The sequence below is a fragment of the Typopeltis vanoorti genome, chromosome 9, assembly GCF_054136105.1.
Source record: "Typopeltis vanoorti isolate ZY-2024b chromosome 9, IOZ_Tvanoo_1.0, whole genome shotgun sequence".
NCBI classification, from domain to species: domain Eukaryota; kingdom Metazoa; phylum Arthropoda; class Arachnida; order Uropygi; family Thelyphonidae; genus Typopeltis; species Typopeltis vanoorti.
The window spans coordinates 59,695,877-59,715,259 of NC_143557.1; the positions used below are offsets into that span (position 1 = coordinate 59,695,877).

Genomic DNA, 19,383 nt, shown 5'->3' on the forward strand with positions numbered 1-19,383 from the left:
CTGGACAAAGGGATGATTCATGTCCTGGGTGGGATGGTGTGAGATTTCATTACATTCCTCAAAATGGTGTTTGTTTATTTCTGGAATTTTCCATTTAATATTTTCGGATCAGGGTTGACCGCAGGCAACTGAAACTGCAAAAAGTGAAACCCACAGATAAGGGGGAGCAAGGGCTACTGTATGTCCTGGTTTGGGCAATCTTTCATTATTAATGTCCTTGAAGTATTCCGATCAGCATATCTCTTCAGATCTACTTGTCTGTCCAATGTAGTGTAGGCCACAATTACAACTGATCTTATAGATGCCTGTTTTTTTTTTTTTCATGTTATTTCCTGATGAAGTGAAACAAAGTATTTCATGAAACCAGTCAAAATAAAAAAAAAAAAAAGAGTTTCTATTTGACATCTCTGTTTGTGGTTTAATACTGGATAAAATATTTCTAGAATGCCTTATCTCCACAGAAGCCTATGCAATGAAATTCTTGTTCCTTTCTTTTTACTACATTTTTTAAGCATCTCAAGGTCATGAAAAGAAAATGGCACTGAAATTTCAGTGGCACCTTAAAAAATATAGCCATTTATTATCTAGTATAAAAGCAACTTTTTTTTTCATAATATGCTAAAATATTTCTCTGAAATAAAACAGGCCTGCTACTATAATAATAAAAAATAATAGCATTAATAAAAACAATTAAGGTTACCAAAGGACATCAGCCATATACAGACTTACTTCTATAAATATATAACACACACACACACACACACATATATATATATATATATAAGAAATATGTTACCTAACAACACCTTCTGGAATCATTTCCAAATTATTATTTGCTGCCATAAATACTTCCAGGCTATGCAATTTTCCTATACCTGAAGGAATGCCTTCAAAATCAAACTGATTATCATTGATATAGAGTCTTCTAAGGTTGGTTAATTTGCAGAGTGAAGCCTGTCAAAAAAAAGAAAAACTGCATAACAAACTGTCATGAAAACAACTGATATTCATGAAAAAAAGTGAGTACAGTCAACATTCATATGGCAGACTATAACAGTTAGCTAACATAATAAACTGTCTTTAGAATGGTGCTGTAACGATGGGCTTTAATTCCCCACCAACTGGCCATGACATCTATAGATGTCAAGCTAATTCTGTAGGTGTTACAGAATACGATTCTGTAACACCTATTGAATAAAAGGGATAAAATGCAATTTGGTCTCACTATTTCATCTACTCAGCTGGTAGGGAGGTTAATCAGTACTTTTTTAATAGCTTGTTAAAGTAAGTGAGTTTGCAATAATGGTTTGCTATAATGATGTTTTGTAGACTCTGTTAGAGTTCACTGTAATACGATGCTCTGCTTTACAATGATCCGCTCATATGAAGCTTTTCAATTATGGCAAAAACCCATTTATACAATGCTGCATTTGCTCATGAAAGTTTTAGAAACATGACACTAATGTGAATCAACAGAGGCACATTATTTGTGAACTCAGTTTATTAACATCAATTGCTCACTACATCTCTCTCTCTTTATGTTTTGTTTTTTTGCTATGAATTATAAATTATTTATAACTATTATTTCCTTTTATTGTTGTTAATAATGGCAGATAAAATTCAAACTAAGGATGCTGTTGCTTCCAGTGAAAACTTCAAAGAAGAAGATTCATAAACCTATTACAAACTGAAATTAAAATTGTTACATGTAGTAAAGATGGTGTATCAATCCTTGAGAGTCTGCAGGCTAGGTTTACCTTGCACTACTGTTATTGTTATAGTTGTTAAAAACAAACATAAAGTTCCAAGTGTGGTGAGAAGTGCTACAACAGTTAATATTATGGTTATCAGTAAACATGACAATCTTATTGACAAAATGGAAAAACTTTTCATGGTGTAGACTGATGGATCAGCTGGTTGGCATGTTTCCTTAAATCATGTTATTCAGAATAACTTTTTCATTTGAGAAAATTTGCTTTGTCAGTCAAGCGTGGCTGACGTGTGTAAGAAGAGCTCTGGATTGAGATAAGTTATTCTTGCAATAATTAAGTATATATGAGTATTTGTTTGATTAAGAGCTGCTGTAAAAGTTGTGGGCTACCAGTATTATTAGTGTGGGGGATTTTCTTTTGCCTAAACTTAATTACGAATTCGTTATTATTAGACCTTAGAGTAGTAACCGGCAGAGAAAACATGGCAGGTTTGTCATTCCATGACTTTAATTTAGACTTCAGTCGTTTCGTTAAGCGTGAGATGTGCTATATGTATTCTTTCGATTACATAAATGATTTATGGATGTTTAGGGCGGATGGAAGGAGGGTGTGTGCGAAATGTGACCTGAAAGAGGAATTGATGAATGCTAATATGAAATTGATGACAGAAAGTGTTACTAGCAAGAATGTTGCAGGAAAAATGAGAGCATGTTCAAAAGAGGCGAAAGAATGTTAAAAAATCAGTAAAAAAAGAAAACGAGTGATTTAAAATCCGTAACGGATGTTAAAAAGGACAAAAGTGAAGCGAGAGTGGTGGAAGGAAATGAAATTGAGAAAACGAATGAAACTGGAAATGGCATGAAGCAGAAATCGAAAGTGAAAAAAATCGAAAGAATGAATGATAGCGAAAGTTGGACCGAAAGTACGGAAACACAGAGGGATGAATGAGAGTGAAAGTGAGAAGAGGGGATCGAGAGTTAGAAAATTAGAAAGATTGAATGATAGAGAGAATGTGACGCGAGATTCAAAAGTTGAATTGGATTGGACGAGACAAGAAATGAAATGGATGCGGAATGAAATTAAGAATATTCGGGTAAAAACTATTAAAACAAATCATGATGGCATGAAAGAGTTAACAAAAGATGAGTGAGTGGTGTTGTATGGTGACTCCATTATTAAAGGTGTGCTGGATGATAGGATGCACAATGTATGTTTTCTAGGCAGTAAAATGAGTAGAGTGATTGAGGCATTGGATATGAGGAGAGGAGCGAGCAAAGGAGTTGATGGTTTTAATAGGTACGAATGATTTGACAGTGGACAAAGAGCACTTCAGAATGGATATCAGGAGGCTGCTTAGAAGGATAAAAGAGCATAGTGTGACAAGAAGGATAGTCAGCATGTTGCCTAGGTATCACTGTAGTGAGATGAGGCAGAGAGCAAGGATTATGAATGATGTGCTGGCTGAAATGTGTGAGGAGATGTGAGTACAGTTTGTTAATGTGTGGAATGAGTTTGAAGGACGAGGTGAACTGTATGGGAGCGATGGACTGCATTTGAGTGGTTATGGTGTGAGTCGTTTGGAGAGACTGATGCTGGAAGGTAGAGAAGTGAGTAGAATGAGAGGGAATGAATCAGATCAAGTGGGAAGTGATGTGGAAAAGCAGAAGAGTAAGACAGGAGAGATTAAGAAGTGAGTGGTATGAGTACAGAAAATGAGAGAAATGGGTGTGCAAGAGGAGCAGGAAAACGGGGAGGCTCAGGGTGGAGAGGGGTACACAGCGTGAGAAAGGTGAATGCTCCGAGAGGAGGTGAAAGCATGTGTAGACAGGAAAGGAATGGGATGACCTGGGATCAAGAGGAAACAGTTGGAATTAAAAAGGGTTTTAAAATGAATAAGCAGAAAGGTAAATGGCATCAGTCGAGCATGGAGAGATCACATCGAGTGAGTGGTATCAGTGGAACTGGCTGTTGTGTTTGTATACAAATGCTAGAAGTATAAGAAACATGGCAGATGAAATGGTTGCACTAACTATTCACCCAAAGATTATCAGAATAAGTGAGACATGGTTGGAAGAGGACCACATCCTGACAGGAATAGAGATGGAAGGGTATGATATGTCTCATGAGAATAGAAGGGGGTAAAAAGGGAGTTGGGAGCGCTATTGATGATAGAGAAAGCGTTATGTCCATACAAAGTAGAGATGCAAGAGGGAAATAATGCCAGTGGTTTTAAGGCAGTATGGTGTGAGATAGAGGTGAATGGAATCAAATACTTGGTTGGATGTTGTTATAGACCAGGTAATGTGGATGGTAGTGATAATGAAATGTATGATAAAATTAGCTAAGCAAATAAGAAAAGAGTGATCATTATGGGCGATTTTAATTATGCCAATATAGACTGGAACGATGAGATAGCAACTGGAAGTAAAGAAAATGAGTTTCTTGAGTTTTTGAGGGATAACTACCTCAGACAGTATGTAACAAAGGGCTCACAAGGATTGATGGTCTTGGATTTGGTCATCTCATCAGAGGATGTAATTATAAATGAGGTGTCAAATCATCATCCAATTGGTGAGAGTGACCATGAGGTGATTACCTGGGTGGTTGCCAGCAGTGTGAGGACCTCTGTGAGAAAAGGGTATATGTGGAACTACATGGGAGGGGGGGTGATTATGAAGAGCTCAAGAGACAGTTTGTGGGTGTAGCATGGAATGAGGAGTTAGCTGGAAAAGAAATCAATGCAGCATGGGGGATTTTCAAAAACTATCTAGTAGATGCACTGTCTAAATGTATTCCAAGAGTGAGAAGGTTAAATAAGGTAGGTGTGAGATAGATAAATAAAGAGATTAAGCATGCGGTACAGAGAAAAAGGGCACTGAGGAGGTAGCATAAGAGAAGTGGAAATAACCAATTCCATGAGGTCTACAAAGACCAGACAAGGAGGGTGACTTGGTTGGTGAGGGTAGCAAAAGTGAGGTATGAACAGCGGTTAGCTAATGAAGCCAAAAAGAGTCCTAAGGAGTTCTTTCAATATGTAGTCAGCAAAAGAAAGAATGATTATGGAAGAATGACACTGATAGGAGAAAATGGTATAAAGACAGCTGTTGCAGAATGTGTGATGGAGATACTTAATGAGCAATTCATAAATGTCTTTCAATCTTGTGAATGTGACTTCATGGAGAGATTAAGAGCAGTTGATGATGGGGAGGAGAGACTGACTATAAGTGAGCAAGAGGTGTATGGGGGGAGTTGAGTAAACTAGATGTTAATAAGGCTGTGGGACTTGATAATATATCACCACGTATTCTGAAGGAATGTGCCAGGGAGTTGACACCTGTCATGACATTTTTTTTAATACGAGTCTTGCACTCGGTCAAATTCCTAAGGAGTGGAAGGAGGGCAAGATTGTGCCACTTCATAAAGGAGGTGATCGAACTCAAGCATCAAACTATAGGCCTATCTGTGTGTCAGGTGTTGTGGTTAAGTTGTTGGAGAAGCTTGTGATAACTAGGATCCAGAGTTGGGTTGACAACTATGGTATTATCTTTGATGGACAGCATGGATTTGCTAAAGGGAGGTCATGTTTTAGTAATCTACTTACTTATTACAATAAAGTGACTGCTTCCATGGACAGAGGAGAAGGATACACAGTAATATACTTAGATTTCGCAAAGGCTTTTGATAGAGTACCTCATAAGTTGACAGTCAAACTAGAGCAGATGGGGTTGGATATTAGATTAGTGCATTGGATTGGAGACTGGCTATCTGATAGGTATCAACAAGTTGTGTATGTGGGGAGGAGCGATTTCCAGGAAAAGGAAAGTCACTAGTGGAGTGTCTCAGGGGGTCTGTTTTAGGACCATTACTGTTTAACTTGTATATTAATGATATTGGTGAAGATTTGGATGGGGATATTCAGTTGTTTGCAGATGATGCAAAGTTGGGATGAACCATAAAGAGTAGTGAAGATGTTGTGGCCTTTCAAGAAGACTTGAATAAATTGAGTGATTGGGCACAGAAATGGGGATGTGAGTTCAATCTTGCAAAATGTAAGGTTTAAAATTTGGAAAACAAAGATGAGATGCAGAATTTATGCTTGGTGAGAATGCATTGTTGGAGGTGGAAGAAATAAGAGATCTGGGGGTGATAGTTCATAAGGATCTGAAATTTAGGGGACACATTGCCAAAATTGTGAAAACAACACAATGGCTTCTGGGAATGATGCGGAGGACGCTAAAGTGTAGAAGTATGGAGATTCTTGTTCCGTTGTATAAGGCTTCGATTAGGCCACACATGGACTATTGTGCCCAGATTTAGTCACCTGGTTTTCAGAAGGATGAAGAGATGCTGGAAAGGGTCCAAAGGCGACCGACTAAGGTAGTTACTGACCTCTGGAATGTCGAGTATGAGGAAAGATTGAGAAGATGTAATTTGCAGAGTCTGGTAGACAGGAGGAAGAGGAGAGATATGATAGAGACCTACAAGTTGGTAAGGGGTTGTTATAGGATCAATGCTGGAGAAGTTCTACAAAAAATAGTGGGAGATTGGCAGAGAATCAGAGGCCATCCCTGGAAACTGTATAAAGAGGGTGTGAGTAGGGGAGTGAGAGGCAGGTTTTTTTTGTGCACAGTTGTAAATGATTGGAATGCCTTGCCTGAGAGTGTGGTGTCTGCAAGGAGTTTGAATGTGTTCAAAGCACGATATGATGAGCAGTGTGTGATAAAAGGACCTCCCAGATGAGTCTTTGACTCCATGAGGTCTTTGGGTAATAATAATAGTAAATTTTTTGTTTGCATATCTCACATAAATATATACTTCATCTACGTCATTAACGCACATGACTGCTTAAAAACTGCTTACATGCATCTATAAGTGAGGGGGGGGGGATGCAGTTATTCACTATATGATGGTGGTCTGGAACCTAACATGTATGATTGAGGTATGCCTGTATATACTGTCTTACGTGTTGGAAGCCTGAAGTGACTTGAAAAAAAAGCTCCATGTTTGGTCTATAGAGCAGGGTTTCTGGACTATGTAAAAAATAAATGAATAATACAAAAAATGCATAAAATCTATAAAAATAGGGAAAAAAAAATCTAATCCACTCATGGTACAAAATGAACAACACATTTGCAAATAGCCTTTCATGTGTGGGAGCAATAATAAAAAAAAAAATTAAAGACCATTTTTGCAGTTTTAAATTAGCATCTCCATAATAGACTTATTTCTCCCGTTATGCTTTGGGAATAATTTCCAGCACCTTCTGTAATCATCCCAAATTACAATCTTGGTTTGGTGTTGGAATAATAATGTGTAGTTCCTTTCTACTATTTTCACATTCAAGATGATTCTACTACCAATGACATGTGTTCAGTCTATTAATTTTCTTCAAAGTCAAACGATTTCCCAAATGACTTTCAGATCAGTACGTTAAAATTGTCTGAATAATGAATATTTTGAATATATAAATGCAGAAATCAGAGAGATTCCTTGGTATCGACTAAAGATTGGAAAATTAGGACACAAACTGGGTGTCCAAGTTTGTGACTTGGGGAACGTTGGAGAAACAGTTGTTAGAAGGAAGTGCAGTGTGTGTGTGTGTGTGTGTGTGTGTGATGTAAACAAGAGATCAGAAGTAAGAGATGACGTGAAAGATCAGGAGAGTGGAACGGAAGAGAATCTTTTTCCCTGAATTTACTATAGAGAACCTTGATTTATAACAAACTATTTCTCTGGTTCCCCCCCCCCCCCACCACCACCACCACCTTTTTTTTTTTTTTCTGGGAAGGAAAGTAAGTTATACTTCACAAAAAAATTATATTCTTATTTTTATTCTTATTTTACCAAATATAAAACACAAGTTTGTGTATGAAATATCTTAACTAGTACATCACAGCTAGCTGAACTTTTTTATTATCAAGTCTGGCTTGGTTAATCAAGTGGTTAGTGTATCTGCTCTCCAGCCAAAAGATTCTGTGGGTTCCAATTCTGCATGGAAATGAATGTTTGTGATTGTCTGTGAAAATACTAGTGGCAGTGGGCAGTAGATGGCATTGGTGTAGATGATGTGGTTCACTGTAGTTGGTGGATTGAGTGGTGGAGATGGAGAGAGCTGTAGAGTAGGTATCTTCCCTTGATGAGTCTTTGGACTCCTTGGAGGTGTCACATAATAATAATAATAAAGTACAATTTACTTTCCTTCCCAGAAACATTTCTTATAAAGATAAATTCGATGGGTAGGAAGGAGGCAAAAAATCATGTTTATAACAGAATTTTTTTTATTCATAATTTTATTTTTTGCTATAAACTAAATACTTACAGGTAAAGCAGTAAGTTTATTCCTTGACACATTTAAAGTTTCTAAATGTTTCCAAAGATCTGCAAAAGTTAATTAACATTTTAAAACTGAATTTTTATGAAAATAATGTATTAAAATGTGTAAATAAAAAAACTATATGGCAAACACTTGCTACAGCAAACTCACAGGAAGTAAAATAATAGTTTGTTGAGTGAAAGATTCTAAAATGAATTTCTTTTAAAACGGCACTGATGTTATGGAGGTTTTTCGAAGACACTCTCTTCATTTGCAACATGAGTTAATTATACTATAATGGTCACTGCTATATAGTGAGCAACTTTACTCTAAATGCTATCTTTTATAGCAAGTAAATTTACTCTAAATGATGTCTGTTATAGGGGAAGGAAACTTTGTTAAAATTTTTGACTACCTTTAGCATGGCTCAATATCATTTCAAATATTCATACGTTCTTTATCAATCTTGAAAGGATAATAAATAAATTTCATAAAATTTTAACTACCTTTAGCATGGCTCAATATCATTTCAAATATTCATATGTTCTTTATCAATCTTGAAAGAATAATAAATAAATTTCATAAAATTTTAATAAAGTAATTATTATTATATATTGTTTTATTTACAATTCATTTTATTTTCAATGCTTCAATAGCAATCAAGAGAAAAAACATCTTTATGTGACTAGTATTTTATTACATCAGTTCTCTCAATTTGAGAGCAGAATGCTGCAATCAATTTATGATGCAACATAAGGCTAGAAATATTTCACAAACATTATCATTTTTCTACTTTGGTCACCACCTCATGAAATATGCAATACAGATCCAATAATACTGATGTTTATATATAATAAAGAAAAAAGCTATCTTAATATTGATTATTGGCAATATATTATACTTTGGCATAAATTTTAGACAAATGGTAATGACTGAGTGTGGTGTTTTGGGAAGTTTTTGCTTAACGTACTTTTTTAATAAATTAGCTTTGTGTGTTATACTGTTTCTTTATTATGGTGGTTGCCATACCTTGTTTACTGATTTGTTATTGCCCAGCCTAGTCCATTTAAAGACTACATTTTGTGAAGTATAATACATGATTTTGTAACATGCTACAACTGCAACAAGTATGCTCCCCAGTCATTTAAAATTGTGGAAGGTAAGAGACAGAGGGAGTGCATGTTTGTAAGAAATGCAGACAATAGGAGCTGGGTAATTTTGATATTAGTATCACAGAGATCAGTGGAAGCAATAGTGATGCTACGGAAATGAGTGTTTGTCAGAAAAGAGATACAAGTAGTGTGATCTAGAAAGGGGGGGGGGGAATATATCATAGCTTTGTGGACTTCACAACCATGTCATAAATAACTATTTTAATTTTCCGATGTTTCGACCTTTATATTAAGCTCCCCCTATTGTAAGAAACGCAGACAATAGGGGGAGCTGGGTAATTTTGATATGAGTATCACAGAGATCAGTGGAAGCAATAGTGAGGCTATGGAAATGAATGTTTGTCGGAAAAGAGATACAAGTAGTGTGATCTAGAAGAGGGGGGGGTATATCATAGCTTTTTCAGTGTTACACAGTCATCAGCATTCATTTTACAAATTATGGACTTTACAACCATGTCATAAATAACTATTTTAATTTCCTGATGTTTCGACCTTTATATTAAGGTCATCATCATCATCTGGAGTATATACAAATATACAAGGACAAGCTGAGTTACATTTCACAGTATGCTAAAGAGACAATGATTTGATCAACTTATTCTACTGACATGACCTATAGTGAAAATATAATATATATATATATATTAAAAAAAAAACAGATAAAATTAAAAAAATAATTACTTATGTAGAAACTACATCAAAGCTAAATTCTATTTAAGATAACATAAGAGAAACATTCTTTCATATAGATAGTTTTCTTACAGTACAATGATGTCCTAATTTAACATGACAATTGTTATATTAGATTTAAGATTCTGGATTATCTACAGTCTTGTTTATAGTTAACTCTTAGGGAGAAAGGTTTGGCGGGTAGAATATGTGCCTTCCATATGCTTGGGATTTTTAGACCATCATTATTGTTCAGATTAGGGTGGTTGATAAGAATCTCACAGTCTTCCTTAAATTTACACTCATACCATGTTTTGGTGTGATGTAAATAACTGGTGCTTTTCCAGTCAATTCCACGTAAAGTGTTCAGTGCATGATCAGAAAGGCCAGCTCACCATAATTATTATATTTACTGTGTCATTTATGTTCCTTTTGTCTGATAGGAATTGTGCATCCTGTTTCCCCTATATATGGTAGATTACAGGTGCATAGGCCAGCAGAGGGGAGTGGGTCTTTGGATGACTGGTGTTTTTCCAGTCAATTCCTTGTAAAGTGTTCAGGGCATGATCAGAAAGGCCAGCTTCAGCATAGTTATTATATTTAATGTGTCGTTTATGTTCCTTTTGTCTGATAGGAATTGTGCATACTGTTTCCCCTGTATATGGTAGATCAGAGGTGCAATAAATACGGTATACTCCAGGGTGGGCCAGCAGAGGGGGTAGGTCTTTGGATGAGTTGAGTAAGCTTTTTAATTTTGCAGAAGGTTTAAAGGTGGCTTTGAGATTGTATTTCTGTGGTATTCTGTTTATTTTATTTGATGTCCTTTAATGTAAGGAATGGTTATAGTTTTATTGTAGTCTGGTTTATCCTTGTTTTTTATTGAGGTCTTGTAGAGAATTTTGTTAATAGTGTTTTGACTGTAATCATTTTTAGGAAAGTATTGCTGATAACTTTAAATTCGTCTTTAAGCATTTGTTCATTAGAGCAAATATTCAAAGCCCTGTATTTTAGAGTATTAATGACACCTAGTTTTTGTGTTGGGTGGTGGTAGGAGTTTATGTGTATATATTGGCCAGTATGTGTCAGTTTCTGGTAAACAGTGAAGGAAAGATTGCCAGAAGGAAGACATGTGACAAGTGTATCTAGAAACAGAAGTGTGTTCTGCTTTTCAATCTCAATTTTGAACTGTATGTGTTTGTGTTGTTTGTTTAAGTGGTTAAGGAAAGTGTCCAGGAGATGAGCTTTGCATTATGGGATACTAAGGCAGGTGAGCAGAACTTATCCCACCTTTACCACGAGTTGCCCGAGTCCTGAAAATACTTCAGGTGCAAACTTTGTTTGCTTACACTTGGATAAAGGATTAAACCAAATATATAATTGGTAAATAAAGTCCACTTTGTTCATCGATCTGGGTGCTACGGCAAAGTGTAGACCTTTGCTGAGTAGCAAGAGTTCATCTTTGTTTAAGGCATGGTTGGATAGGTTAACTACGTTACTGTTACCTGCAGGCGATTGGTGGCTCCTGTTATTTCTTGCTTCTGGTTGGTTGTTAATGTTCACTTGATAATAGTGGACGTTAACAACCAACCAGAATCAAGAAATAACAGGAGCCACCAATCGCCTGCAGGTAACAGTAACGTAGTTAACCTATCCAACCACGCCTTAAACAAAGATGAACGCTTGCTACTCAGCAAAGGTCTAAACTTTGCCGTAGCACCCAGATTGATGAACAAACTGGATTTTATTTATAAAATTGAAAGAGGCTTAAGATTCATCTCAAACACTATAGCAGATAAAATATGTTTAGAAACCGCCAACATTTTAAATGTAAATTATAGGAAAACAATAACAAGCAATTTAATGAAACACGAATTAACAGAGGTGAAATAATTAAAATCAAATCTAGACATAACATAACTAGTGCTGATAAAGGAAGTGCCACCATTATTCTAAACCGAACCATCACATATATAGAAAAAATGAATCTGCTAGTCTCAGACAACATCAACTTGCTAACTATGACCCAACCAATAGAATAAAAAAGAAAACAGAGCAACTACTTAAATCAGTTACTACATGGCCCGAAGATACAGTGAAAAAATTACTTCCGCACTATGCTCGTTCCCCAAGAATTTACGGTCTACCAAAGATACACAAAAGAAAAACACACCACTCTATCTGATAGTCGAAGGCATAGACAGCCTGAATTATCACCTGGCAAAGAAATTAGTGGCAACACTCAATGAGTTGGAAGGTCATTCCTCCTCCTATATCAGAAACATACAACACTTCATAAACATAATCAAAGACATTACATTAGAAAAAGATGATTTATTAGTCAGTTTTGATGTCTCTACTCTCTTTACGAATGTCACAATCAATGACACAATCCTACTTTTACAGGCCAAATTTCTTCCAGATATCACGGCACTCTTTGCACATGTATTATGTTCTGGTTATTTTGTATGGCAAAATGCTTTCTACCTACAAAAAAGAAGGCACAGCCATGAGCTCGCTGTTATTCCCCCCCCCCATTGTTAACTTTTATATGGAACATTTTGAGCAACATGCTCTAGATTCCTCTCCTTTAAAACCCAAAGTCAGGCTTAGGTACGTTGACGATGTTTTCATAATCTGGCCCCATGGCCACCAGACACAAGACAACTTTCCTTAGCCACCTAAACAAAGAACACAAATGCATACAGTTCACAATTGAGATTGATGAGCAGAACACACTTCTGTTTCTAGATACACTTGTCACACATCTTCCTTCTGGCAGTCTTACCTTCACTGTTTACCAAAAACCAATACATGCTGGCCTATATATACACATAAACCATAAACTCCTACCACCACCCAACACAAAAACTAGGTGTCATTAATACTCTAAAAAACAGGGCTTTGAAGATTTGCTCCAATGAACAAGCACTTAAAGAAGAATTTAAAGTTATCGGCAATACTTTCCTAAAAAATGGTTACAGCCGAAACACTATTAACAAAATTCTTTACAAGACCTCAATAAAAAACAAGGATAAACCAGACTACAATAAAACTATAACCATTCCTTACATTAAAGGGACATCAAATAAAATAAACAGAATACTACAGAAATACAATCTCAAAGCCACCTTTAAACCTTCTGCAAAATTAAAAAGTTTACTCAACTCATCCAAAGACCCACTTCCTCTGCTGGTCCACCCTGGAGTATAGCGTATTTATTGCACCTGTAATCTACCATATATAGGGGAAACAGGATGCACAATTCCTATCAGACAAAAGGAACATAAACGACACATTAAATATAATAACTATGGCGAAGCTGGCCTTTCTGATCATGCCCTGAACACTTTACATATTATAGAATTGACTGGAAAAGCACCAGTTGTTTACATCACACCAAAACATGGTATGAATGTAAATGTAAGGAAGCCTGCGAGATTCTTATCAACCACCCAAATCTGAACAATAACGATGGTCTAAAAATCCCAAGCATATGGAAGGCACATATTCTACCCGCCAAACCTTTCTCCCTAAGAGTTAACTATAAACAGGACTGTAGATAATCCAGAATCTTAAATCTAATATAACATTGTCATGTTAAATTAGGACATCACTGTTACTGTAAGAAAACTGTCTATATGAAAGAATGTTTCTCTTATGTTATCTTAAATAGAATTTAGCTTTGATGTAGTTTCTAAATAAGTAATTAAATTTATCTGTATTTTCTTTCTTTTTTATATATATATATATTATATTTTCACTAGAGGTCATGCCAGTAGAATAAATTGATCAAATCATTGTCTCTTTATCATACTGTGTGAAATGTAACTCAGCTTGTCCTTGTATATTTGTATATACTCCAGATGATGACCTTAATATGAAGGTCAAAATGGTGGGAAATTAAAATAGTTATTTATAACATGGTTGTAAAGGCCATAATTTCTAAAATGAATAAGATAGTTATGAGCATGACATTAGTTAGTATGAAGGGAAATATGTAAGATCTGAAGAGGAATACTAGAGGAAGTGAAGGAGGAAAGGGATCTTGGGGTGACAGTCAATAAAAATTAATATCGTCTGTGTAATAAACAGTACAGCATCATTAAAACTTATATAGATTTTTGAAATCTTTTTTTTTCTGTACCAAACAAATTTAATTTCACAATTTTTGATACTTTTCAGTCTGTGTTTTTCCAGTCTACTTTCTAGATGTAACAATTCATTCTCAAAGCATTATTTCCATTTTATTTCATTTATTTATCAGAAACAGTTGCAAAAATCATTTAGATGAAACGAATATATTCTTGAAAACATAGAAAACACTTTCATTCATGTGTTTGCATATGAATATATTCTTGAAAACATAGAAAACACTTTCATTCATGTGTTTGCATAGGTGTACTATTATTTGTTGGATTTCATAGTTTTTTTTTCAAAGAAAACTGCACTGTATTATCAATAGTGCTTTGTCCCTTTTTTTAATACCAATTTCACTGTATACTTTCATAAAAACATGAGAGGAAAAAACCTTGCCCATTTCAGTTAGCAGTTAATATTCTGATAAGTTAGGTAAATTTTTGTGTTGTCAGCTTACACGTATGTCAAATGAAACCACCAAGCATACTTAAAGAATTGGCAGTTTTAAGCACATAAAATTACAATAAAAGAACATCATGGCTTTTCTCTTTTAGTGAAACTACTCACTGTACATAATTGTTTAGAGATTGGCTTAGCACATCAGACTTTTCATTTATTCTGCTATATCTTTTTTGATTTTCACTGTATAAACAGTCTGCCAGTCTCGTCAATACTGGAATTTCTAATTCATTTCAACCTACAACTAGTTTTGTATTAAATAAACGATGTGCACTGCACTTTACATTTATTGACTGATAAGCAGGAGCAGTTTTACTTAACATTTATCTGTGCCTTTAGGATTAATTATCCTGCAGCTCAGTTTTATTGTGAGGTCACAGAATTAGTACATGTCACGGATAGCAGCAGAACCTTCTACTACTATTTATATGCCTGTTATATGTACATATTCAAATCATTTCCTTGTATCGCACATTTTTCATTCATGAAAATATAATTATTTTTTTAAATCAAACTAGTTTTAATTAAAAAATAATCTCTGAGAATTTCATCACTGTTTAAAAATAAATATCAAAAATGAAATTTTGTTCCATTGCAATATTTTGCAGTAAAGTAAGATACAAATCTGTTCAATGTTAGCATATGGCATTTTTAACACTGTTACAATTTGAAGTTGTAATTCACACTTGTACTCACTCATTTTCAAACTGAGTAATAATATCAGTTATGTTCTCTATAGTTAATAATGAATAAAGTGAAGGAGGATCATGTAAACAATTTATTGGCATATTATTAAATCTGTTTTGTAGCTGCATCTCACAGCCAGTGCTACTGAAAGCAAAAAAAAACATATATTTCCTCCTCACAGCATAGTATTAATTTTAAATACAAATATTAGACTGAACCATATCTTAAAAGGACCTGTTCGACTTTCTTAACAAAATCAACTCTCTACACCACACAATCAAATTCACTCTAGAACTTGAAAAAGATAACCAATTATCATTTCTGGACACTTTAATTAAGAAGCTTCTGAATGGTGGTATTCGGAAGCTTCTTATCGTCCTTATTGGTAGGTTTGTGGTAAACCTCTCAGTTTACCGCAAACCTACCCAGCCTTTTGAACCTACCCAGGACGTTATTTACATTTTACTTCCAGCCACCACATTTCACAGAAACTTGGTATTGTACACATGTTGAAGAACCATGCCTCTCTCCTTACAACAGATCAACAAGACCTCCAGGAAGAACTATCCCTGATATCCACCAACCTTACCATGAATGGATTTCCTCGAAGACTCGTCCACAAGATACTTTTCTCTGAACCTCGACAAAGACAACAAGATGATATACATTATATTTCTACCATCATCATTCCATACTTAGGGACAGTTTCCAATAAGATTGCTAGAATTCCTTAAACCACATAAAATAGGAGTGGCCTTTAAACCTACAGAAACGATTAGACAATTCTTAAGATCTTCAAAAGATAGCCATTCTTTATCCAAATATGCTAGAGGTTATAACATACCCTGCTCGTGCAGCTTGAATTACATCGGCCAAACTTCAAAGAGCCTTGAAATTAGGCAAAAAGAACACATAGGTGACGTCAATAATAACAGAGAAGAAAAATCGGGATTAGCTTTTCATTTCTCAAGAACGAACCATACCATAGAGTAGGATAGAAGCACAATTCCTTACATGGAGGAGGACTTCTGCTTCCGAATTTTTAAGGAGGCCACAACAGTTGCCCGCTGTATACAAACCTTAACAGGAACCAAGAACTAATCTTGCCCGTGATCTGGAAGACCCTTATTAGATCCCTCAACTCGCCAGAACTGAATTATAGTGCCAACTATAGAATGTTCCTGAATAACAACAAGTGATATCATGCACACTCTATGCATGTATTGTATGCGCTCTGTTCTTTGTTTAATATAATTGGAATCGGTTGATTATAGTTTGTAACAGTTTTTTTACTTTTTAGTGCCTTACATCAGTTATGTACCCTGAAGATGCCAACAGCCTTAGTTGGTGAAACTAGTTGGTATAACATAGTTGTTTATTATATGCACTTGATCAATATAATCCCATTAAAAGTCATTCCAGATCTTTTTGGTCAAGAAAATTAAACGTTTTTTAACATGAACCATATCTTTTTATATTTCTAGTTTTTATAATTATAATTTTATAATTATCTTTTATTAATGGCACGACCAAATTAAAAAAAAAAAAAATGAAACAAAAAATCTTTCATATCATAAAAAGGTCCATCAGTGAGTACAAAATTGCAAGAAAATACAAGCAGATACAATACTTATATAATCAGATAAATCTTGTATCTATGACTGTATCAAAACATAAACATTATATCAGAATTATTATTATAACATTATTATTTTAATTTTGCCTAATTACATTTACTTGAAAGGTGCATTTTTTGTTCCTAAAGAATTTTATTTCAGGTGATTATGAAACAATTATTTTCTTGCACAAATTGAATCACTTGTGTCCAAGTTTTAAAACATTTGCCATTTCTAAATTCAGTTTTATTTATACTGTTAATTCAAAATCTTGGTTAAAAATTACTTCAGAGAAAGAGTGTTCAGTTTTGGCACTTATACAGTTTCTCTCTACAGAAAACAAAACAAATCTTTAGCTATATATCACTATATTTATAAATTAGAATATTAGAATTTGATGGTCTTCTGATCTTTTCATTTAGTTTCATCCTTTGAAGTCAGCCAAACAATAATTGGTTCACATCAGCTACCTCTCCATGGTGGGTGGAACTGAGCATTCTTTAAACTTTCCCACATCTGTGGTTTTTATACTTTTATGAGAACAGTAAATGTTCCAGTAGGTGCCAAATATGATCTCAAGGATGTAATGTAACATCGGGTAATTAATTGATATTTAGTCTGAAAAGTTTACAAAGATAGTTAAATGTGTATACATTCCTTAAGAATAATGAACTTTGCAACCTATTTCGCTGCAAAAGATAGAAATGCATTTTACTGTTTTCCTCATGGTGATTAGTAAAATAGTAATAAATCATCAAAGCAATAGGAAAATGGCTACTATAATGTTAATATTTGCTAGTTGTAATAAAAAAAGTTATGTTTCTGTAGGTTTTTAAGCCACAATTAATTTTTTTGGTCATTATTAGGTCATAACTAATCTCAATATATAATGTTTGCTGAAATGTGTGAACAAGAGATTAATAAAATTTATCTTGTTAAAGATGCTTCTGAAATTGTACCAAAGTATTTTTTGTAATTTATGGTGACTATGGTACTTTGTAATTTGTTGCTGGAAAATTAACAGAAGTTTTACAAAACTGAAAATTAAAACTAATACTGTTACAACTTGAACAGCACATAAACTAATCCATCAGTAAATAATTTTCAGCACATACCAACCACATGTATAACATGCATATAGTAGCACTCAATGTTCGAAATTCTCCGTTTTGCCTTTACGCAACCTCAGAAGTCTGTGAGGCCACTTATTGATGGCAGCACGCACAACAGCCAACAGAAATGCTGCCACTGCTTGCTCCAAATCCATCTTCAGCTGGTGATGCTGGGGTGTTGTTTCTTGCAGGTTACTCTCTCAAGCTCACTACAATTTGAAATCCAACAGATTTAGATTGGGACTTCAAGATGGCCAATCAGATGATGTGTGGTTGGGCACATTTGCCTCCAACCACTGTTGTGTGATTCTCGCCTTGTGTGCAGGGGCTGTGTCCTGTTGGAAGGTCCATTGCCTACCATGAAACAAGGTGTTGTTCAGGGATCATGCTACAGGTTCCAACATGATGTCTTGATACACTTCGCTTTGAATACCCGTTCATAAATTACCCTCCCAAACTATCACTGACGTGGGGTGATGACCTCTCTGAATCTTGGGTGCTGTGGCACATACTGTAACCATTCGGGGCATATACCTGATCATTTTGGTGGTTAAATGACTCTTCAATGGTGAAAATATTCTCATTTGTGAAATGGATATCTGTGTGTTGTTTATGTAGTGCTGAAGAAGTGCCTTTGATTTTATCACCCTATGCTGCATAAATTGTGGTGTCTAGTAGAATGATGATAGGCTCTCACCCCTAGAGAATCAGTTAGTACACGTGACCATCATTCTCTGTGAAATGTTCATCTCTTGTGACATCACTTTCTGCATCCTCACAGGATTATAGCAGAGGCATGCCTTCACAGTCCTCACAAGCTGTTGTGGCCTAACACAGTGTGGTCAACCTGTTCTCTGGTGGTTAGATATGTCTTCCGCATCATTATAACAGTTAATAGTCTGATATACAAACATCCTACTGATCCTGAGTGTTTTTAGTGTGTTGAAAATAACAGGTGGCTGCATCATTCCAACCTTGTGAAGTGCTATTACAGCTACATGGTTCTCATAATCTCTTGACTATATGTTAACCCATACAGCTAGACCTCTCTCTCTCTCTCTCTCTACTGATACACACACACACACAATGTTGGCTGCACACAGTGCCACTAATGGAACTGGGATTGTGCAATTCTGTGGGTAGCGCAGGGGTGTGCGGAAGTTGTAACAGTATTTATTGGGCAAGACCGTGAACAACCAGTTGCAGAAAAACAAAATGCAACTTCACATAATTTTTATTGTTGAAATTTAGGATAAGGTAAATTTGAACTATTACAGCTTTAATTATAACAATCATTGTTATAAACAATTTTTTTTGCAATTAGTATTTCACAAAAGGATATCATTATTTGATTTTTTTGTAACACATGTAACAAAAGTTATATAGAATTTATGCAAAATGCAGTATATTTCATCCAACTCTATGTGGACATCATCAGGAAGATAAACTGTTAACTACATTCAAAAGATGAATCAAAATAATGACTCATAAATCATGCACATATTA

At 35.1% G+C, this 19,383-nt stretch overlaps 1 protein-coding gene across 2 annotated transcripts in view; it reads right to left on the reverse strand.

Moving 5' to 3' along the window:
• The window catches only part of fliI (FLII actin remodeling protein), a 437,463-nt gene that overhangs the window by 324,044 nt on the left and 94,036 nt on the right, over positions 1-19,383 (reverse strand). For both annotated transcript variants that reach the window (XM_090398141.1, XM_090398140.1), the window contains exons 9-10: positions 8,032-8,090; positions 797-954 (exon numbers count right to left, since the gene is read on the reverse strand). In XM_090398141.1, coding sequence (XP_090254267.1) covers positions 797-954; positions 8,032-8,090 — 217 coding nt within the window. The remainder of the gene's footprint in view (positions 1-796; positions 955-8,031; positions 8,091-19,383) is intronic.